This window comes from Ochlerotatus camptorhynchus, unplaced genomic scaffold, assembly GCF_037179485.1.
Source record: "Ochlerotatus camptorhynchus isolate MF236.1 unplaced genomic scaffold, CSIRO-AGI_Acam_v1.1 ptg000141l, whole genome shotgun sequence".
In the NCBI taxonomy this organism is placed as follows: domain Eukaryota; kingdom Metazoa; phylum Arthropoda; class Insecta; order Diptera; family Culicidae; genus Ochlerotatus; species Ochlerotatus camptorhynchus.
The window spans coordinates 1,777,201-1,799,985 of record NW_027040631.1 but is presented as its reverse complement, the minus strand read 5'-3'; the positions used below and the strand labels follow the sequence as shown (position 1 = coordinate 1,799,985).

At 41.2% G+C, this 22,785-nt stretch overlaps 2 protein-coding genes across 3 annotated transcripts in view; both read left to right on the top strand.

Annotated features, from left to right (window-relative positions):
- LOC135700757 (casein kinase I-like) overlaps positions 1-5,070 on the top strand; it is a 95,062-nt gene extending 89,992 nt beyond the window's left edge. For both annotated transcript variants that reach the window (XM_065221391.1, XM_065221390.1), the window contains exon 3: positions 3,231-5,070. In XM_065221391.1, coding sequence (XP_065077463.1) covers positions 3,231-3,402 — 172 coding nt within the window. In that variant the 3' untranslated portion in view covers positions 3,403-5,070. The remainder of the gene's footprint in view (positions 1-3,230) is intronic.
- A 9,536-nt stretch (positions 5,071-14,606) lies between these two features.
- LOC135700694 (uncharacterized) lies at positions 14,607-16,464 on the top strand. The gene is made up of 4 exons (XM_065221272.1): positions 14,607-15,003; positions 15,063-15,251; positions 15,636-16,133; positions 16,200-16,464. Exons 1-4 carry the CDS (start codon positions 14,743-14,745, stop codon positions 16,266-16,268), a joined length of 1,017 nt encoding a protein of 338 aa, XP_065077344.1. The 5' UTR covers positions 14,607-14,742; the 3' UTR covers positions 16,269-16,464.
- The last annotated feature ends 6,321 nt before the right edge of the window (positions 16,465-22,785 follow it).

The following is a 22,785-nucleotide window of genomic DNA, read 5'->3' as shown; positions in this document are numbered from 1 at the left end:
CATTCTTCCACCTTACCGCTGAACACGGGGAGTTTCTTCGACAAAACCTGACGAGCAGTTATCTGAGCTTTGGTCGGCCCCGACCCGTGGGATATAGGGGCTGCAACAGTTCTGGTTTTTTGCTTTATCGGTAGTTTTGGTTCTGGAACATTTTCCTCATACTCGTCCGAGGACTCGACCTCCGATTCCTCTTCCTCTTCAATATTTCCCGTTGTCCGTCGGGAGTTTTCTTCGGTTTCGTCCGTACTGGGATCTTCGAATTTGGAATGCGTTTCGGCGTCTCTTGGAAAGAGGGAATCAATTGATCTTGCTGTCAATTGTGCACCGTCGCCAACAGTATCCACAACATAGTCACCGGAATTTAGTTCTCCTTTGAGCGAAAAAAAAAATTGTGCCCGTAGAGCGTCCTGCGTTTCTTCCTCCAGTTGAATCCGGTACATTTCGCGCTGCTGCTCCAACTTCTTCTTCCTTGATGCCCTTTCCTGTTCCAGATTTCTTTCCTGCAATTTCGCCTTCAATTCCAACCGCTTCTCCTTTAGCGCCCTTTCATGTTCCAAATGCTTCTCTTTTCGCAACATTTCTTCCTCTAATCGTTGAAATTCCGTTTGCCTTTGTGACTCACCAGGTTTATCGGTGGCAGGGGTCGTAAACGAACTTTTCTTCTCCTTTCGATTGCCTCCATTGTCCGTTTCAGTAACATCCGGATTTGTTTTGCGAATGGGATTCTTCTCGGGCTCGGTTGGCGCTGGATTTTTTGGCAATTGGGTGTTTTCGGGTTTGTTGGGCACGGAAGCATCAATCTCGACATCAGTTTTTCCCTTCTTGACCTTTTTCTCCTTTTTGCCGGTGCACTTGGGGCACAAAAAGTTCCGGTCCGCCACTCCCGGAGATTCTCCTACACATTCCAGATGGTACCAGACCTCGCAATGATCGCAAGCGGCCATCTTATCGTTGTCAGGCTGATCGCACTTTCCGCAACAGTGATCCATCTCAAAGTGGGGTTATAATCTTTTGAGAGTTGTTCGGATCGTTTGGCAAGAAAAAAACTAAATTTTTAAAGCAGCTCGTTTGATGAAAATTTGGGTGGATTTAGTTCATAGTGCATTATTTACATCCTGCAAGTTTTAAAGTCCTGTGATCAAAACTCGCGGAAATGGAGTCGAAAGAACAACTCGTGCGTGATAAAATCTTGCGCATTCATCACGAGAACAAGGATCTCTCGCATCGTTCCATCGCTTAAACGTTGGGAATCGCGAATTCCACGGTGTCGCGAGTGGTTAAGCGGTTCGAGGAACGGTTGACCACCGATCGGAAGCCCAGAAGTGAAGGAAAAAGTATTCCGTACAACACCAAAAATCACAACCGCGTAGTTGGGGCCTTCAACAGAAATCCGAACGCCTCCGTTAGGGATGTGGCTAAGAAGCTGCACCTAAGCCGAAGTTTTGTCCAGAAGGCCAAAACTAAGGCTGGGCTTCGAACGTTCAAGGTACAAAAGGCCCCTAATCGCGACGAGAAGCAGAACAAGTTCGCCAAAACCCGTGCCAGGAAGTTGTACCTCAACATGCTGACGAAAGTTGAATGCTGCATCATGGACGACGAAACATATGTGAAGGCCGACTTCAAACAAATCCCCGGCAACCTGTTTTTCACGGCCAAGGATAAGTTCAGCGTTCCGGAGCATGTCCGCTCTCAGAAGATGTCCAGATTTGCGAAGAAATTCCTGGTTTGGCAAGCCATCTGCACGTGCGGGAAGCGGAGTGCACCTTTCGTGACCCAGGACACGATGAACGGACAGGTGTACATAAAAGAGTGCCTCCAGAAGCGGCTGCTTCCTCTCCTGAAGGCCCACAACGTCCCAACAATCTTCTGGCCGGATTTGGCCTCATGCCACTACTCCAAGGACGTGCTGAAGTGGTATGCGGACAATAAGGTCAATTTCGTGCAGAAAATGTTCAACCCTCCCAACACTCCGGAGCTCTGCCCCATCGAGAAGTACTGGGCGATCATGAAGCAGCACCTTCTTAAACGACCTAAGGTAGTGAAGACAGTCGAGGACCTGAAGAAAGTATGGGTTTACATGCAAAAAACGGTTGATTCACAGGTTGTGCAGAATCTTATGGCCGGGGTTAAGGTCAAGGTGCGGGCATTTGCGTATGGACTGTAAATAAAATACGAGTAAAATGGTAAAATGAAGTTTAATAGTTATTTCTCAATCCCTGAAAATTTGATGGCAATCGGATGAAAACTCGAATTTTGCGAATCAATTTTGTGTGTGGCAATTTCATCGTGGACACCCTTTAGATCTGCCTGTCATTTGTCACCTAGAACAGTGTCGTTGATGTTTGTGGCTGCATGGGTATCGGATTTTGAGCCCAGTGGTTTTAACACTTCTAGAGAACCATCCCGTAGTCCACAGCGTCCATATTCCGATTACAACCTAGGATTCATTTTGGCAAGACGTTTATGAGTGGTTTCGAAAAAAACGAGGATCTCTAGGATCAGTTTCACGAACACTTTTACGGATGTTCCGGATCTACCTACGGTGAACCATCCCGTGGTTCAGAATGTTCATATTCCGGTCACAACTCCAAATTTATTCTGATAAGACGTCTATGAGTGGTTTAGAACAAACCACGGAGCTATTGGATCATTTACTTTAATTTGCCAGTTTTACGGATGTTCCGGATCTTCTTGTGGACCACGCCGTAGTCCCCACCGTCCATGTTTCGGTCACAAATCTGAATTCATTCTGATAAAACGTGTATGAGTGATTTCGGAAAATTCGCGGAGCTCTAGGATCAGTTTCATGAATTGACCACTTTTACGGATGTTCCGGACCTTCCGGTGAACAATCCTGTGGTCCATATTCCGAACACAACTCCGAATTCATTCTAATGAGATGTATATGAGTGGCTTCTATAAAACCACGGAGCTTTAGGATCAGTTTCATGAATTGACCACTTTTACGGATATTCCGGATCTTCCACAGGGCCAGACTTGTCTCCTACCGGAAACTGAATATTTCTTAAAGGTATCTGCTTAACAACTTCTTCAAAGACATCAGGAAGTTATCTCCTCAAATTGCCGTACAATCAGTGTTTGGTCCCAATTAGCTCTAATCCCATATGCTACGTGTATTCGTTAATGCCGGTTCCTATTAACCGTAGTATAGGAATCTTGACTATATTACGTTATTCAAACCTCCGTTTTTCTTCTTCTTCTTCTTCCAGAATCCTATTCCGCACACTAAATCATCAGTACGATTACACCTTTGACTGGACGATGCTGAAACAGCGAGGGATCCTGAAGGGCGGCACCAATGCACTGCCCCATGTAGCTGGCGAGGGTGCCCGCGACGAACGGCGTGATAAAGATAAGCAACCAACGGAAACTGAGAAATAGAAGTTTTAATTTTTTATGTATAAAATATATTACAATTACTAAACTGAGTAAACTTAAAGAGGAAAAGGAAGAAGAAGGAACAAAAGGTGAAGCGAGAAGCGGAGCGCTGTTATAGGAAAGGAAAGGGAAAAAAATGAGCAGGCAGCAGCAGATGGCGAAGAGGTGCAGAACGGATGCAGAACCGGATTTTTTTTTTTTCGTTAGTGGGCAACAGAGAAAGATGAAAACTGAAGAAGCTGAATTAGTAGTAAACACTTGTAAACGAAACGAGTGGAATGTGGCAAAACAAATCTTGCTGAAATAATAAAACAAAAAAAAAGGAAACAAAACATTAGCAAACTCTAACTTTAATTACAAACAAAGTATGTAAAATTAAATATAATTATTAGTGATTATGAATATTGGTTGGAAGGAAGTGGAAGTAGAGGCGCGTGCGTGTGTGGGTGCATGTGAAGCGGCCACGGCAGATGCCACGGACAGAGACGAACCACAACAAAAGAACTGCACTTCCCGTCTATTGTTTGTGTGCAGCTGCTGCCCGCCAATCAGCTAGCTCCACCTCGCAGTGCCACTCAAACAATACACTACTCATTTACACTCATAGTCCATCTTTCATCTCATGGTCTCGTTCCTCCCGTTCTCAATAATCGTAAGCCAAGCGCCGTCACCAACACAATCATACCGTCGTATCATCATCGTTTATTTTTTTCTCTCCCCGTACACATTAGAAAATAATGCTGTATTACAAATATTACTACTACTACTACTACTACAACAAACAGACAACAAGAACGTTTAATGAAAAACGCTGTAACTCTTACAAGTACTATTACAAATAGCATAAACAATGAAACCAGTTTGTCTAATGTTTCGTTTTCCGATTCTAGCTTTTAGTTGAAACACTCATTTTTTGTTTTGCTATCGATTTTTTTGTCTATTCTGCAAAATAAAAAAACCAAGAATTTAACCAATCTTTGAAGAAGAAGAAAAAAATGAAGGAACAATAATAAACACAGCCAATACAACAAAGTAAAATAATGCAAAACAGAGCAAAAACTGTAGATTTAGAAAAGACCTAGGCATTATCAATGCAACTGTCAAATACAATTGTTTTTGTCGATTGAAAACAACAATAACAACAACAGTGCACACTCCCTCCCTTGAATGCGCAATTTGTTTCCGATTTTCTGTCGTCCCGCAACAACCCGCCGTGTCCGCCCCGTGCGAGCTTGTGTCAGTTTGCAGTCAATTCCCCTCTGTCGTCCCCAACATCCCAAGCAAGGGAAATCACGTGCAGCACGCCACCTACTATTAATGACACACAACCACAAACACACACATAACCTCAACCTGTCAAATCGGGATGTCTTTTTTTTGATTGTTTTTATTGTTTTCGGATAAAAACTGTTCAAAAGTGAATGCAAAAGTTCTCCTGTGTTAGAGTACTAGTTCTTGTACTGTCGATAGAGTGAAAACTACTAAAAGTATAATCGATCCCTTCTGCGAATGCTGTTTCTTTGGTTTATGTTGAAAGCGTTTTCCTTTTGTTTTACGGCGATTAAGATACCGCTCTCTATGCAACATCAATAACAACAACAACAACAACAACAGCAAATCTGCAAACGGTGCATAGAGAATTCTTGGAAGAAAAACAACACTTATGGAAAACACAGAAATTAATTATAAATTAATCGAATATGCTATCAAAATAAAAAAAGAAGAAAGTAACAAATTATGTGTAAATATATTGAAATAAAACAAAACAAAAATTCTTGAGCAAAAAGTGAACGGAAATAGAAGAGAGGAAGAAAGCAAATTTTCTCTAAAGAATAACAAAAAATTCTAGACAAAACAGCAAAAAATGAAAACAAAACAAACAACAAAAACAGTTTTTTAACTATATTCAAGAAAACAAACAAGTATCTAAATGACTATAATTGTTTAAGTAAGTAAAAAAAAAAACACGGAAGAAAGAGGATTTAACAGAAGAAAAAAAAAATGTTTCCAAGATATGGTTGCGACTAAAGCAAACAAACTATACTAAATCGTAATTGGGTGCAGCACCCGTGTTTCCCGTTCCCCTTTCCCCTTGTTTAGTTTTCCTTGTTTTCCTACAGCCGAATTTCGGAACCATTCGCTTCTATTTCTTGCCCATGCGAAGCAAAAATACAAACAACATACACACACACATACACATACTCCGGAAATTCAATTGACCCTTCCTGGCTGCGGTCAATTGGATCCCTGGAGCGCAATGGTCATCCCGCTGCGTCATCGTCCGCGCTCCGAATGGTTCCCGAAGGACGGAATAATAAAACAAAACAAATTAATTATTTGGCTTAGATGACTACAAACACAAAGCAAAACGATAAGAAGTAACATTACAAACAAAACAAACAAACAAAAATCAACAACTATAACTACATACTCTGTTGTAGTTTGGAAGTTGGACGCGGAAAATAGAAGAAGAAGGAGATGAAAAAGCATAAATCAGATACAGTAGAAAGGATTATTAGGAAGTAATGATTATTATTTTTTTTTCATTGAATGAAGGTAAAAATGATAGGATGATGCAAGAAGTAAACAGTTATGAAATAAAGAAAAACCTAAAAAAAAAAAAAAACAAACTCCGGGTTGGGTGATAGCCGTGGTTCCCGGTACCGATGATGTTCATAGAAAAGTTGAGAAATCCTTCCTTTTTGGGGTGGTGGTGGGAGAACGACGGATTTGATTTTCCGATCCCCTAAAGGAAAACGAAACATTTTCACTCATTCTTCGCTCCTATTTATGATCGAAGCGGATTTACAGTGCAAATCTGTGCAAATATGATTCTCCCCTATTACGTGAGTCATTTATCTATTTTTGCTATTGTAATCACACTTGTTTAAAATAGTTTCCAGAGCTCAAAATTGATGAAATTTTGGATTTCGGTTCCATTGGACATGCAGATTACGAATATGCCATTATCTCAATACCCCTAAAGAACCCAATTGTCACCTCAACGGTGACAGAGTGTAACGTGACTCGCAGAATAAGAGGGATTGTACATTAGCAAAAATAACCATCTTAGCGCCCCTCGATGGGACTTTGTATGGGAGTGAGCTGTCAGTTAACTAAACTAACAAGTTTCAACTAGTGAAGTTATTATTTTGCTTTAAATCTTGATTTAAAAATCGAGATAAAAGTCTTATGGGATCGAAAAAAATATGGCTCAGAAAATAATCAAAACAAACATAGTTTAGTGTTAGAATTTAAATTAGAATGGGGTACGCTTTATTGAAATGTGTTGTCGAGGCAGTGGTTTATTGGCAAAAGAGAAAGAGTATAATCTCACAGGAACTTATATAGCTAATTGATTAATCACAAAGCCTACTACTTTTAATTTCAGCTTCATGTTTCGGTTTGCTTCACATTACCCCCTCTCAAACCAAGCGTGTTACGATGCTTCTTGAAGCTCTCCGTTGGAAGGCCCTTGGTGAAGATATCAGCAGCTTGGTCCTGAGTCGGTATATATTTCACCTCGATCTCTCGTTGCTCGATTCGCTCTCGAACAAAGTTGTACCGAATGTCAAGATGTTTGAGCCGTTTTTGGTCCCTTGACTCCTTCGCAATTTGGATGCAGGACTGGTTGTCCTCGAAGATGACAAGAGGTGCATCCAGCACAAAACCAAACTCCGTAACGAGATTTCGTAGCCAAATTGCCTCGCATGCAGCCTGGCTCAGAGAAACGTATTCCGCCTCGGTTGATGGTTGCTTGCTTGCGTGTAACCCATGTCACCGTGTTGCCGAAAACTTTGAAGCAGAATCCTGGCGTGGATCTTCTATCGTTCACATCGCCGCCCCAATCTGCGTCCGCAAACCCGAGCAGTGGAACGTACTCCTCGTCACGATGATAGACAAGGGAATACTCCTTCGTCCCTTGAAGGTAGCGTAGGACTCTTTTGAGAGCCTTCCAATGTTCCTCTGATGGCGCACTCTGGAACCGACTGAGGACGTTAACAGCGGCATAAATATCCGGACGGGAAGACAGCATGAGGTATGTCAAACATCCCGTCAGCTCTCGATAGGGACACTTGAATTGTTCCCGGTCATAGTGTAGCTTTTCCAACTTGGTGTTTGGTTCCAATGGTGTGGAAACCGGTTTACACGTTTCCATGCCGAATCGCTTCAAAAGATCAAGCAAATATTTAGTTTGATTGATAGACAACGTACCTTGCTTCATGTCGTATTCGATTCGCAATCCCAAGAAATTCTTCAACTCGTGAAGATCGATCATGTCGAACTCTGCAGACAGCAGCTTCTTGGTCGATTCCAACTTCTTCAACGAATTGCACGCCAGAATGATGTCGTCCACATACAGGACAACGTAGATCTGAACCTTTCCTTCCGTTCTTGTGTAGAGACAGCTGTCATACTGCGATCGTTGAAAACCCAGCTTCACCATAAAGTTGTGGAACCGCTCGTTCCAGCTTCTAGGAGCCTGCTTCAAACCATATAGGGATTTTTTTGAGCTTGCACACCTTCTTCCCTTTCTCAAATCCTGGTGGTTGCCGCATGTAGACCGTCTCTGACAATGTTCCGTTCAGAAAGGCAGTCCGAACGTCCATTTGATGCAGGTGCAATTTCTGCTGTACGGCCACTGACAGTAACGTGCGTACGGTACTCATTCGAACCACTGGAGCATACGTTTCTTGGTAGTCCAGTCTGAACCGTTGAGAGCAGCCTTTCGCTACTAGTCGCGCCTTATACCTGCTTACCGAATTGTCATTGTTGTATTTGATCTTGAAGACCCACTTACAGGGCACCGCCCGGCAGCCATCAGGAAGGTCAACCAGGTTCCAAGTGTTATTCTTCTGCAACGACTTGATTTCATCGTCGATCGCCAGCTTCCACTCCTCCCAGTCATCCCGCTGCTTCAGTTCGCCTATGGTTTCCGGTAGATTTTGTGTGTAGCTTTCAGCATTCAGCGCAAACGCTCCGTACAGCTGATAATCGGAGAACTTGCTTGGTTTCTTCCTGTTCCGCCCACTTCGCCTTGCTGGTTCTGTTTCTTCATCCGGTTCCGATTCGGTTTCTCCGCTCGTTTCTTCCTCGGATGCAGCTTCCTGGTCATTGATTTCTTGATCCTCTTCTTCCTCGGCGACTTGAGTGCTTGATTCTTCCCTATCGGACACAAGGTGGTCCGACGTGTAAACTGGTGACATTTTGTGCTGGATCTCTTCAACTACTACATCCCGCGAAATGAAAACCTTCCGCTTTTCCGAGTCCCACAGTCTGTACCCGTTTACAGCGTATCCGACGAAATTGCACAACTTACTCTTATCGTCCAGCTTGCTTCTCTTCTCCTTTGGGATGTGGACAAACGCCTTGCTTCCGAATACTCGCATTTTCGAAACATTGGGCTTACTTCCGTTCCATTTTTCAAAGGGGGTCACCGGCTCCTGCAACGCTGATGTTGGGCTTCTGTTGATCGTGTAGACTGCTGCTTGCACCGCTTCGTTCCACATATGCCGCTTGAATCCAGAGTCGTCCAGCATCGCTCGAGATCGTTCCATGATGGTCCGATTCATGCGCTCCGCAACGCCGTTTTGCTGTGGCGTATAGGGCGCTGTAGTCTCCATCACTATTCCTTTGGCTTCACAAAAACTGATGAATTCTTCGTTGACGTACTCGCCACCGTTGTCGCACCGGATGCGCGCCACCCTGCGCTCGAAGTGTGCCTCCGCCATCGCCGAATATTTCCTGAACATTGCCAGAACGTCACTTTTCGCCTTTACGATGTACACCGCCGTGAAGTGCGTGAAATCGTAGATGAAGGTCACGAACATTTTGCCTCCATCCCAAGCTTCCGGCTTGAATGGTCCACACACATCCGTGTGTATCAATTCCAACGGACGACTCGATCTTGCTTGCGGTGTGTCCGCAAATGGTAGCCGCACTTGCTTCCCTTTCATGCATGATTCACAAATTTTCTCGTCTTCTTCCAGGTTACTTCCTATTTCCAGGCCGTCCACCATGTTGTCTCGAACAAGCTTCTCGAAGGCAACAATGTGTACCTCCAACGGGCGATTTTCGTCGTATCGCATCACTGACATTTGCTTGAGCAGGTAGAATATGCCAGCGACGCCTTTCTTCTCGAACAGCCGTTCCAGCGTGGACCAAATTTCCTTCGGAGTGGTTTTTCCTTTTATGAAGTCAAGGTGCGAATCCGCGATCTTGTGGATCAATATGGACTTGCACTTCGCGTCCTGCTGCTTTCGCCGTTCCCGCGATTGGTGTTTCTGCGCCTTCACTTCGGCGGTGTCCACCGCCGCATCGACGAAAAAATCTTCTTCTTCCAAGCTCTTCCGGATGCATCAGTGCTCCAACCCCAATTCTTCCAGGTACGCTTCCATCCTGTAGCTCCAATTTGAGAAGTTCGTTCCGTCGAACAGGTACACCCGTTGCGTTCTTTCTTCGTCCATTCCGCTTCCAGTCGTCCGAACCGTAAAACCGTAACCGACACTTTTACTTCGATCGATCGACCCGAAATTTCACATTGCTCGTGAAATTTTTTTTTCTTGCGTTCCGTTCACGCTTATAGATGTACTTGTGACCAGGCATGGAAAACCATTTGCATTCATTTCGTGCATTCATTTACATTCATTTGCCTTTAACTTTTTTCTTCAACAGCATTCCGCAAAATGATGTACATAGCTTTTGTAGATTTTGTTATTAGCTACAACTTTTGTTAACAAGTCAAATCCGTATCTCTGATGCATGACGAACCAAAGCGAACAGAAGCCACTACTGTTTTTTCAGTGAATGTATTTTAAATTCACTGAAAAACAGTAACAAGTTCTGCCCTGCTCTAGTTTGTGATGCATAAGAGATACAGATTTGAGTTATGAGCAAAAGTTGTAGTTAATAACAAAACCTACAAAAGCTCTATACATCATTTTGCGGAATGCTGTTGATGAAAAAAGTTAGAGGCAAATGAATGTAGGGGAATTTACGTATTCTCGGCAACCTAAGCAGCGACCTTCTTTCTATAGCCTTTTTCTCTAAGGAACGCAGACATATGCAGTATTGGTTTGTTTACAATCTTTTGCTGCCAGCTGCTCTAACAATTTCAGTCGAAAGAATTGTCAAAAACTGTTTTGAAACGCTTTTACAAAGCTCCAATCTTCTCTAGTGAGAGCGAGTATTGTCGGCAACCAGTTTTTCTTCGGCAACCGTTCCATTTGAACTGCATGTAAATCTGCTGTTCTATTATCGGCAACTCGAAATCAGCTACAATTTGTAGTGCGTGTGTTGCATTTCAAGAAAACCTTGCTAGATTGCTTTTTCTCAGTGGTAAAAATATAGTCAAATTGAAGCTGAAAGCATAAAGAATCGTTTACATGCATTCAGCGAAGTGTTTTCGTAAGAAAATCCAGTAAAAATAGTGTTTCAATTTTGGTTGCCGAAAATAGTCTGTCATGCCGAAGCCGTCATTTCCCCTAAATGATTTTCCATGCCTGCTTGTGACCAATAGGCTAGTCAAGTAGTGAGCCAATTTAAAATCGTTAGTTTCCACCGGTTGCTATTGCGGAGAGTATTTACTTGTACCGAAGACAACAAATCAAGAAGACTGGCAACTTTCCCATTTTCTCATACGAACGCTATGAGACAGGTACAATCGCGTCATCTGCCGCTCAAAGGTAAATGCTTCGAACGAATTTGATAGCAAAGATTACATCCTCAGAAGGAAGGTTTGTGTATTTGCTCATTTTTCTATGCGTTGCTTCCACCTTTGCTCGAGCGCAGCGCTACCATAGAGGTAACTCTAAAGGCCGGCGCACAATAGATACGTTTTCAGGTTTTTTGACAGTTATCCCATGCATTATCTGTCAAAAAACCCGAAAACGTATCTATTGTGCGCCGGTCTTAAGACTAGAAGGTCCCGAAATAACGTGCTCACCTTTTTGGCTCAGCTCTCCCCCATAAACAATAACCAATAACACAATATAGAAGATAAGAAGCGCCGAATAACCAATTCGGAATATCATCCCAACTCTATGCAGTACGGTCGCACCATAGAGGTAACTCTAAGACCACTGGGTCCCGAAGAAAATCATTATTATTTTTGGCTCACTCAGTACCAGAACAACGGTCCCAAGCAGTCCCAAGCTATTTCACTCACCCCTGCATGTTCTGCATGAATCCACACACCCCTGATGTTATCTGTCAAACTTTCATAGCGAATCAAAACAAACATAGTGTAGTAATAGAATTTCAACTAGAATAGGGTACGTTAATCGTTTGCTTGGGACCAATAGGCTACTAAAGTGGTGAGCCAATTTAAAATCGTTAGTTTCGTATTGATTGTTGATTATACTAAGTCCGAACAACGGAGTGGAATTCGATCAGTGTTTACTAAAATGATAGGAAAAAGAACATCTGGATTCTCTTTGGAGCTTCGTGCTGGTGAAGAGCTTCGCCCCGGCGGATTTTTACTGCCAGCTGGGCAGCTAGACTGCGTGAGCACGAGTTCATCCTAATGAACTTCGAAATTCTACGTATAATAATAATATTCATAATAAATAAAATAATTTAAAACCTTCCTGAGACATTTTTAATTTTTATTTCATAACAATCCCCTCTATTCTGCGAGTCACGTGACTCTCTCTCACCGGTGAGGTGACAATAGTCACCTCGTGTGAGGTGACTCTCCATTTGATTTGCATGGAGAGTCACCTCACACGAGGTGACAATTGTCACCTCACCGGTGAGAGAGAGTCACGTGACTCACAGAATAAGGGGGAATAACATTTACCCTCGTATTTACCATAAATTAAATAAAGATGCTAAAAAACATTCTCTCGAATAAACCGTATCTATGCATTAGGTCGTATGAATAAAAGCGTTTACTTTACTTTTCCCGTAAGAAAAGCACGGGAAAGTAAAGTGAACTGTTTTTATTCATACGGCCCAGTGCTGGGGGCAAGACAGCTTCTGATCATGAGTTAGAACGGAGTTAATTTTGAGTTACTCTGAGTAACTCGAGCTGCTCAAAATTCTGTTTGTATTGACTCAGTAGCCATGTTTTTTTCGTCCTGTTTTGTTGTGCTCTTCTCCCAGTTGTCAAACAACAGTACATTCTAACCCCGTTTGATACCGGGACATCATTCTCAAATTACGTCACTGTTCGTCCTCCGGAATGTAGTCTAGCCCATCACCAATCGATTCTAAACGATTAATTGTTCCATACCGTTTTCAGATTAAGCATAAGCCTTGTACATATTTACTACAAGACGTTTGGTTTACCTGGCCTTGAATTAAAAAACCACGGCTCTCAAAATATTCCAATGATCTTTACGGGGGCAGTGATAAAAATAAATGCAGCAGTTTCTGGGCTACAGGTTATATTTAATTATTTTTTATTATTCCAACTGGACATTGTACATTACACATTAATGAAATTGCAGCAAGAAATTTATTTTTTTGATATTTGCAAAATGCCATTTGCTAGGATTTAATGAAAATAAGAAACTGGCATTCATTTATTCTTATAAATCATTTTATTACTCGATTATTCAATGAAAAATATCCCATCCTTCTTGAATAGGTAACTCATCCTCTCCTTGGTTCAGTACTTGTATCAACTCAATAAATTACACAAATAGAATTTAAATCTTAGATCTTAGCAAAATTGTGACACGGATTCGCAGGTGTTGGATTGAAAGGTTCTGCGATGCTTATCCGACGTCCCTACTCAGTAAGAAGGAATCCCTTTATCGGTTCGACAAATCGTGGCCTTGTTGTCAACGACCGACATAGTCAGAACGAACCACCTCAGCATCGGAATCAGTTCCACATAGCCACGAAACTGCCATTCCAACCCAAGATGGAATGATGTATAGGTGATACAGTACTCACGGTCCGCTAGTGTTGGTGAGTTATTTGCCGTTAATGTTCATAAACGATGCCAAAAAATCAAAATACGGCCGGATTTGGACCTGCTTCATACGACCGGAAGGTGTATACTGGTCACAAATGCCTTGTTAAATTGATTTCCTTCGCAAGTGATCAATCTTTGATAATAGGATAAGCACAGTATCATCCGCCATCATCGGAATCGGGTCCGGAACCTCATCACAAGCGTTCGTTGGATTTCAGTCGATGTTTATTTAAACTGATGACAGATGATGTTTATTCAAAATGTTTTCACTTGTTGACGTAAGACTACTTTGATCCCTTTTGAGTAACTATGAGTAACTCAAATTTACTCGATGCAAAAATATTAACTCGGAGTACAGCTGGCTTGCCCCTAGTTCAAGCCATTTCAGGAGCCCTGACTTAATTCCAATTTTTTGCATTTTAATACCCTGGACAGACTATGGCTTATATCATGTAATATAGGCTGTCTTGCAATGAGCACTCATACATAGGATTTCCAGTGAAAACTAGATGTATGAGTGCTCATTGCAAGACAGCTTATATTACATGATATAAGCCATAGTCTGTCCAGGGTATATTAGAGATGAACTAGCCTAAGGCTAAAAATCTCTTAAATAAAGAATTAAAAAAAAAAAAAAATGTCCAGGGTATAAAGAGTAACATTGGTATGTCAAATGTATATATCGATATATAAACCACCGACAAACCGACATGACACTTAATTCTGACTTATGCCCGAAAATCGTAAACGGTCGATTTAAATGTGCAGTGATCCGAACTGTCAAAACCATAGAATTTTTTGATCTAGATAAAAATAATTTGTCCAGAATAGATCAGACACGAACCAATTCATAACTTTTGCATGCGGTCTCATGGCTTAGCTAAATATTTCCCGCGAACCCGGAGCCAGATGTCATTAGTGTGCTTTGGTCGGAAATTTAATTGGTTTTGCTATGGTAATTCATGTCGGTTTGTCGGTGTATAAACCATAAACCATTTTTATACTAAGTTTGCATTATCTCACTTTATACCGACCTCTGCGTCGGTACGGAGAGTTGCGATTTAGCGTAACTTTTATACTATATAGATTTCAATATTTTTTTAATGCCAGTTAGAAATGCAAAATATAACACATACTTTGGATTAGAACTGCTTATTTTTTCAGTGTTTTCTGCAGGTGACAGTCGACCACACTTTTACTACAGGCCTTTAGTTCTGGCTGGGGCTCTGATGCCATCTGTCAAAACAAAAGATAAACAAAAGTAGTCGATCCGTTTCGGTTTCGGTTCACGCTTTGTGATTCACCTGACTCGATTTTCTTCCCAACATCATTCCTCCGGTCATATACACATTCAACTTTCTCGACGAGCGAACAAGCATTCTCCACCGGAAAGGGAAATAAAAACCTCCAATCCCTCAATGGAGGAACAGGTTGACTGCTTCGAGCAGCTGCAAGCGTTCCACCTCAAGAATGACAGCATTCGACAGATTAGCCAGGAGCCGGAACGCATCGAGGATGAGGTGTTCGTGCGGATTTGCTCTTCCTGCGACGGCATCGGAATCGGACAGCTTGCGTCGGTGTTGCAGCCATTGCTGGAGAAGATGCGGTCCACAGCGGGTTGCGATGGGAATCGGTCGCAAGTGGAGATGACCACCGAGAAGGGGACCACTTTGAAGGAGGTGAGCTTTGTGAGATTTTCTAATTTGTTTTTAAATGTTAAAATTCATAATTAATATAGATTATATCGGAAGTGCTATTGCGAATTGACGAATTTCGTTCTCTGGATCAGTACATATGGCTGCTGAAGTTCTCCTGCTGTTTATGTCTTCTAAAGGATCTTCCCATTGGAATGAGCTTCGAGATTAACAAGGTCATTCGATCTGTGGCCGAGTTGGACACGGAAGAGTATGAATTCGACCCACTAATGGTAAGTAATTTAGCATTGTTGCACACTTTAAAGCGAATTCGTTTATTATCGGAGTTGGAACCATTTCCAACCCAGTGTGAAACCAAACTTTTGGTCAGTGCGAATTCTCAACCTGAGGTAGGTTTTAAAAACAAAAGATTAAACTGACATTTGTCAGAGAACAACCAGACCCAATCTTGATACCCGGTCCAGGTTGGATCGAATTCGAATTCGCGACTTCGGCTGTTCGGTAACAATCTGGCATTTTAATTCATTAGTTTTAAGGCTTTTAAAACAAGTGAAACAGCTTTTGAAATGAGGGTCAAAGTTTTACTGAAAGTTCGGTAAAAAATTACCGAAGTCGTCTGTGTATTACAACGAAAGGTATTTTTTTAATTCTAACAGATCCACACAATCACTAAAAGCCTGTTCGAGGAAATACCCCTGGAAGGCATGAACCTGGTCCACGTGGTCAAAAAGCTAACCGTACTCAACCAGAAGCTCTTCTACTACGTGTCGATTGCACTAGTCTTTGCCGGAATCCGGCACTACAGTCACCCGGACGAGCCGATCGCCATGTATCGGTTGTACGGATTCGGTGATGTCCTCACCAAGTTGGAAGCGCTTAAAATTGACAATATCAAACAGACACTGGACTTGCGTAAGTTGTTTCTGATTTTGAAACTACTATCCTGCTATCAGAACGCCGTCATTCTGAGGCACAATGTGTGTAGCTTGGAGGACGTCCAGGAGCAACACCAGTGCTTTGCCGAGTTCTTCCGGTTCACGTTGGCCCAGAAGAAAGCGTTCACGCAGTGGCTGTGTATGGCGCGCAATGTCGTGACGAATTTGAACTCCAAATCCGGTATGCAGGAAATTGAGCTGAAGGAGGATTTTCTGTTGGTAAGTGAACAATTTCAAAAGAAGGGTGTTGTATGATTACTTAGTTTTTTTTTTAAACAATCTCAGGTGATTGAATTAATTGATCTCGATATGATAGCCCTGATGGAAGATGACCTCGATGAGGTAAAGGAATAGAAATGGGCAAATACCGCTGACAGTATTGATAATAATAGTGTTTGATTAGTTAAGACGTATTTTCCGATTCAACAAACAATCCAACGTATCATGGCGTGCATTTTCCCAAAACCAGATAATTGTGATACATCCGTGAGCTTGTCGTGGCTCAATTAATCGATAAGCTATGTTGAAAGAGATTTGATTTGCAATTTAACCGTTTATGAGCGAGTGCTACCGTGGTGAGGTGATAATTTCACTGCCCTTTTACACTGAAAGTGAAACGAGTTGAAAAAGGCAACACCTGACTGGAGAATGATGCCAATGATGATAAAGGAGCGAGCCCTATACAGAAAGAGAGGTCGCATGTTTCACCCTATAGCTAAGAAAGGTAAGTCATTTAGAAACATCAAGCTTATACCTAGTTGATTGCGATTTCGAATGAGGAAATTCTAGAACATCTCGGAAGTTCCATGAACTGTTCAAACGCTCTATGAGGAGTTTTGGAAGTTAGGTATTATTCTAAAGATCTTCAACTGACTACCAGTTCAAGTCATGTCTCTCAGATATTTTTTAAAGACCAAAAATTTCCTTAACGTCCTTTTCAAGACATCAGTTTGATGAGGTATTATTTTGAAGATCTTCCAACTGTTCATTAATTCAAGTCACGTATCTCATATATTCTCTCAAGATATCAGGTTGACCAAGAATTATTCCAAAAACCTTCAGTGGATCAAAAATCTCCATAATGTCCTTTAAATATTTTTTCAAGACTTCAGTTTGATCAGATATTGTTCTGAAGATCCTCAACAGTTCAAAATTCAGGCCACGTCTCTCAGATATTTTTTGATGCCCTACTGTGCTACTGTTTCATACTGAGATTAAATTCAAATCCAGGTTCAAATCAAATTTTGTCAAATCGACAGTGAGCATGCATAATTGCGTATACCTACGTGATGATTGATTCTCTTCATCGATTTTGCTGCAGCTAAGCGAAACAATTTTCTAGGATTTGTTTAATGCAAATTTGTAACAGGTTGTATTGGTTATCAAAAGCAACAGCAAACGTACCGAGAAACGTTAATTCTAGCGAGTTATTAACAAAAGAGAAAATCGACGAAGAGGATCGATCATCGCGTTTACGACCTTATGCATATGCTCACTGTCGAATTATTCATTGTTTAGCTTGAACAATTCTCGCCTAACTTTTCAAAAGGTCCTAAGTAACAAATGTAAACAATTGTTTACAACCGACGGCTAAAGCCATTGTTTACAAATGCAATTACGCCCCTTTGAAATGTTGACACTGAGTTGTCAAACCTATAGTCGCTATATTCATAGTCTGGCGGATAGGATCTCGGGAACCAATTGAGCTGTCAAATACGGAACCAATCGCGCAAATCACGACCAACAACAGAAAAGAGCACGTCAACTATTGCGAACAAAACTTCAAAACCCGTTTTCTCGTGATTCAAGGCTCGCCTACGCAAACTAACACTATCTTTGGGTTGGGGAAAGATTCCCCTATCCGATGATGCCGGTAATTTGCGTTCGATTGTCGTGGAAAGAATAATCGACGTTTTGTTGATAGAACTTTTTCAATGGTTGGTCTACAATATATTGAATTGGTTCCGCTCTTTGATAGATCGTAATTCTATCCGCCAGACTATGAATATAGCAACTATAGTCAAACCATCTACCTATCGAGCATAGTAGACAAACTGACTATGTTGTGTGGGAAGTATTGCTATCGAAACTAGAGGAAACATTCACAACCCAGGTGAAGCCATTCGAGGTGTAAACAAAAAAATATGCCCATTGATCAAAATAAGTGTTGCAAGCTTCACTCTGCGTAAAGTGGACCCCACACGATTGCTTCTATTGACAATAATCGTATTGTCAATATATTTTATATTGATATCAATACATCGATATTGACAATATTTCTGTATTCACATCATCAATATTATTGACATCTTCTAACTCCCGGGTTCAAGCTTCTTTGTATTCATAAGAAATTATTGCAGGCAGATTTTATCCATAATACCAGACAGACATACTATTAATAACCTGTGTAATCAGAATGAATTGTGCATATGTTTAGGATCAGCAAACATGTTCAGGGGCAAAAGAACAACAGGATCGAGCTGATAACGTTTCTTAATTCCAAAATCTGAATAATAAGTTAAGGTAATGGGCAGCAACAACGGAAAGATAAACTACTTACAGTTTCTATGTATTAAATGCTTGATATAACGATTGCCAGTAACACCGGCTGGGCGTATCCTTTGGCTTACCCTCCCTACTAACAAAAATCCACCCTTCCCGTGACACTTCTGAGGGGTTGTAGAGTTCTCTGCATCTCTCTTAAGTAAGTGTCGGACTAACATTCCTCCCCTTTCCCCACCAGATGCAAGGACGTGACCAGGACAGCTCTGGTCTGTTGGAGGGAGACACATCCTTTATCTAAGAGGTAGTAATTAATCACAAATTACTATCTAGCAGCAACGGATGAAGGTGGGTCTCCTTCTTAACCGAGGGGGGCGACACATCTAAATGTCAAGTTTAGATGGTCAACAAATCTCACACTAGCGAATCAATCTTCGAACAATCTTCTTTCATTTGTCGCATCTACTTGCATCGCTCATCAATTTTTTGCAGGAAATCTTCAGAATCGTCATCAATCTTCTTTCTATCTATCAGCGTGCGCGCAGCTAGCCACAGCAAAACACAATCTTTTTTGCATCGTAGATAGAGTCGTCCCCCTCGTTCTTAACAACAGTTTGGAGCACAAACGAAGTGACAGACGACTAACTGGCGAAGAAATCCATTTAAATAATGTGGTTCACTATAATAGAATTTTCTTGGAAGCTTGTGCCATCATCCACCAGATGGGTTAGTTTTTTTGTTTTGATTTGAACAAAGTTGATTTTGTGTACAATGATTCTTTGACAGTGTGCAAAGAGTGCGTATCATTTTGTCATTTTTTTATGGATTTCAGTTTTGAGTAGAGTGAAAGAGATAGAACCAAAACATTCTAATACATTTGGTGAAAATGCTAGTACAATCCAGTAGTAGTGTTGCCATGTGGTACAATCCACTAGTAGTGGTGTTGCCATGTGGTACACTGAAAAATTGCAATAGCAATAGTCACCAAAGTTTTCGAGCCGCTCCGTCTGTCACTTTGTTTGTGGTTTGGAGCTCGTACCACCTACGACATTGTGCAACCTGGTTTATGCTATGCTATGCTATTCACATCATCAATATTATGGTCAATAATACCCTTTTGCGTAAATATATTGATACGTGTGGGGTTCGCTTAACAACTCTTCTATAATCAACTCTGGCCAAGACAAACCTCGTTATAAAAAGTCGCTTGAAAACTAGGGGAAGGACAGCTCCAAGTATCAGCATCAATACCGATGGTGGAAATATTAGATATTTTAATATATGTGAATCTTATACTTAGGCGGTGCTTAGGCTGTGTTCCAATTGGAGAATTTTTATTTAAACTTGACAGATTAGAAATTATTTCCCCTCCGTTGAATCATTCAAGTGTCAAAAATAAGTTTTTCGTGGACCAATTGAACTTTTGCTTGGTCGGCTTTACCGGAAGATTGTTTTGCTTGGGTTGATTTTTCGTACCGTGCCGCTGGTCAGTGTCCCCGTGTCCGTTCCTCGTATCGATCGAAAGTTGGTTTCCGGATCAATACTCTATCATCCGGTAATTTGTATTGTCCGGTAGTTCGTATCCGGATTTATCGAGTGTTTCGTTCCCATGGAAAGGAAAGAGTTCTGTGCTGATCTAGTCTACATCCAGTATCCGGTAAGTCTCAGAGTTCAACACGCTGGAGCAGAAGGTAATTATTGACAGATGTTTTTTTTTTCTTTCTCTCTGGCTTAGCCGTTCTGAGTGGCTGTGTCCGGGAGTTCGTATTCGGATCAATCGATTGTTTAGCTAGTGTTTGCATACGCCATCATGTTGTCGGATGCTGAGTTGCTGGTTATTTTCCTGCTAGTTATTTATGTTTACAATTATAAACTACGTGAAGATGACTTCGAATTTAAAAAAAAATAGTTGTTTTCATCAAATAAGATAATTCTTTTTAATAAGCCATAACATAAGCCAACCGGTGGAAACTAGAAATACGCACGTAAATCGAATCAAAAATACAAGTCATTTGAAATGCTAGCTTCTAGCAAGGGTTGCAAGATAATTTAGGAACAAATCCCTGCTGCCGAATTGTATTTAGTTTTCTCCGCCTATCTCTCCATCTGAGAATTTCTAGTGGAAACTAACGATTTTAAATTGGCTTACTACTTGACTAGCCTATTGGCAAATCAAAGTTGGCACTCGTGGAGAATAAACGAACTATAAAAGTGATGATGGTTTTAAAAATTTTCCACGGAGAGCTATACGAGTGCAATCTTAAAATGCTTTTATTTTAAAAATGGAGCATTGTATTTAAATCTGGTTGTTGCTACAGTTGTAGAAAAGCTGAAATCTATGCATCCACCTATAAATCTGAAAAGAAATTATTTTTTCTATATTATATATCTATTGAGTAGTCCTTAAGCTTTCTCCTAACGTAGCATTAACCAGATTTAAATAAAATGCTCCATTTGCAAAATAAAGGCATTTTAAGATTGAACTCGTATACCTCACCGTGTAAAATTTTGAAACCATCATCACTTTCATAGTTCATCTATTCTCCACGAGTGCCAACTTTGATTTGCCAATTGGTCCCAAGCAAATCGTTAAACGTATCCCATTCCAGTCGAAATTCTAGTACTACACTATGTTTGTTTTTAATCGCTATGAAAATTTGAAGATACAATTGGCAAATCAAAGTTGGCACTCGTGGAGAATAGAAGAACTATGGAAGTGATGATGGTTTCAAAATTTTCCACGGGGAAGTATACGAGTGCAATCTTAAAATGCTTTTATTTTGAAAATGGAGCATTTTATTTAAATCTGGATACTGCTACAGTGGTAGAAAAGCGGAAGTCTATGTTTACACCTAAAAATCTGAAAAGAAATTATGTTTTCTGTATTATATGTCTATTGATTAGTCCTGAAGTTTTCTACTAACGTAGCACTAACCAGATTTAAATAAAATGCTCCATTCACAAAATAAAAGCATTTTAAGATTGCACTCGTATACTTCCCCGTGGAAAATTTTGAAACCATCATCACTTTCATAGTTCTTCTATTCTCCACGAGAGCTAACTTTGATTTGCCAATAAGGGGTTCGTGGATTTTCCTATGTTTTGAGCTTGGGACCGAAGAAAGTACCAGAGCTGAGCCAAAAGTTGGGGACGTTTCTACGGGACATTCTAGTCTTAGAGTTACTTCTATGATAACACTTTGTTATTTTTTGCTGCTAAGATTGATTTTCAATTGGTTTGCCGTTGAATTTTAGGAACCCGGTGGAGGTAAATATGCTGCAAATGTCGCTTCAGCCTTTTTTTTAACTAGTTCGTTTATTTACTAGGCTCAGTCGTGTGTGACACTTTGCGGAGCCAAAATCAGTAATGTTTGATTTACATTTTAAATAGCAGTATTTCTAGGTTAGTATTGGGTACCAATTACTCGTGGCGGGCTCGAGGTTAATAGGTAACAATTTCAATTGGAAGGATCTAGGTAGGAAACTGGTTTCTGAAGCCTCCTTCAGATACTACTCTCGGACGGTTGACCAAATCCTGGCTGGGCAGGGGCAAGTAGCACAGGAACAGGAGGATAATAAGACTGGGACACAATGGCGGGAAATTGTTTGGAAAGGAGGGGATAGTCACATCAAACTCTAACATCAGACAAACAAAGGAATTCGTAGATCGCTTGCATGTAGGGAAGATCACGTGTTCCCAATACATCTCTTACTTCACGGAAGGGTTGTCTACCTCGGGCCACTAGGGTATCCAATAGTTGTGCTCTGGAGGCGTCATTACCCGGGCAATACCAAACTGCGTGATCGATGTCATCATAACCGGTTCTGCACCTACATATATTGCTGTCAACGAGGTTTATTCTATAGAGATGTGCGTCTAGCGAGTAGTGGTTGGACATAAGTCTTGACATCACTCGAATGAATCCCCGACTTACATCCAGACCTTTGAACCACGCTCTCGAAGAAACATTTGGAATAATGGAATGTAACCACCGCCCAAGAGAATTATTTGTCCAATCGTTTTGCCAACTTAAAAGAGAACTCTGACGTACTAGTGGGAAAAATTCATCATGTGAAATTCTTCTATCATAAATCTCGCCTTGTTGTGCGCCCACCTTTGCGAGAGAGTCTGCCTTCTCATTGCCTGGGATTAAGCAATGTGAGGGGACCCATACAAAGGTAATCATATATGATCTTTCGACCAGCAAACTCATCTGCTCCCTTACCTTTGAAAGGAAATAAGATGAGTGCCTACCTTGTTTCATCGACCGAATAGCCTCAATCGAACTGAGACTATCCGAGAAGATGAAGTAATGGTCTATGGGCATATCGGAAATCATCCCCAATGCGAAGTTGATTGCTGCTAGCTC

Excerpts from the sequence above, each read along its gene's own strand:
- LOC135700694 (XM_065221272.1), top strand. The coding sequence starts at position 14,743 with ATGGAGGAACAGGTTGACTGCTTCGAGCAGCTGCAAGCGTTCCACCTC. Across the intron at positions 15,252-15,635 it reads ATGAATTCGACCCACTAATG|ATCCACACAATCACTAAAAG; the intron begins GTAAGTAATTTA and ends TAATTCTAACAG. Across the intron at positions 16,134-16,199 it reads TGAAGGAGGATTTTCTGTTG|GTGATTGAATTAATTGATCT; the intron begins GTAAGTGAACAA and ends AAACAATCTCAG.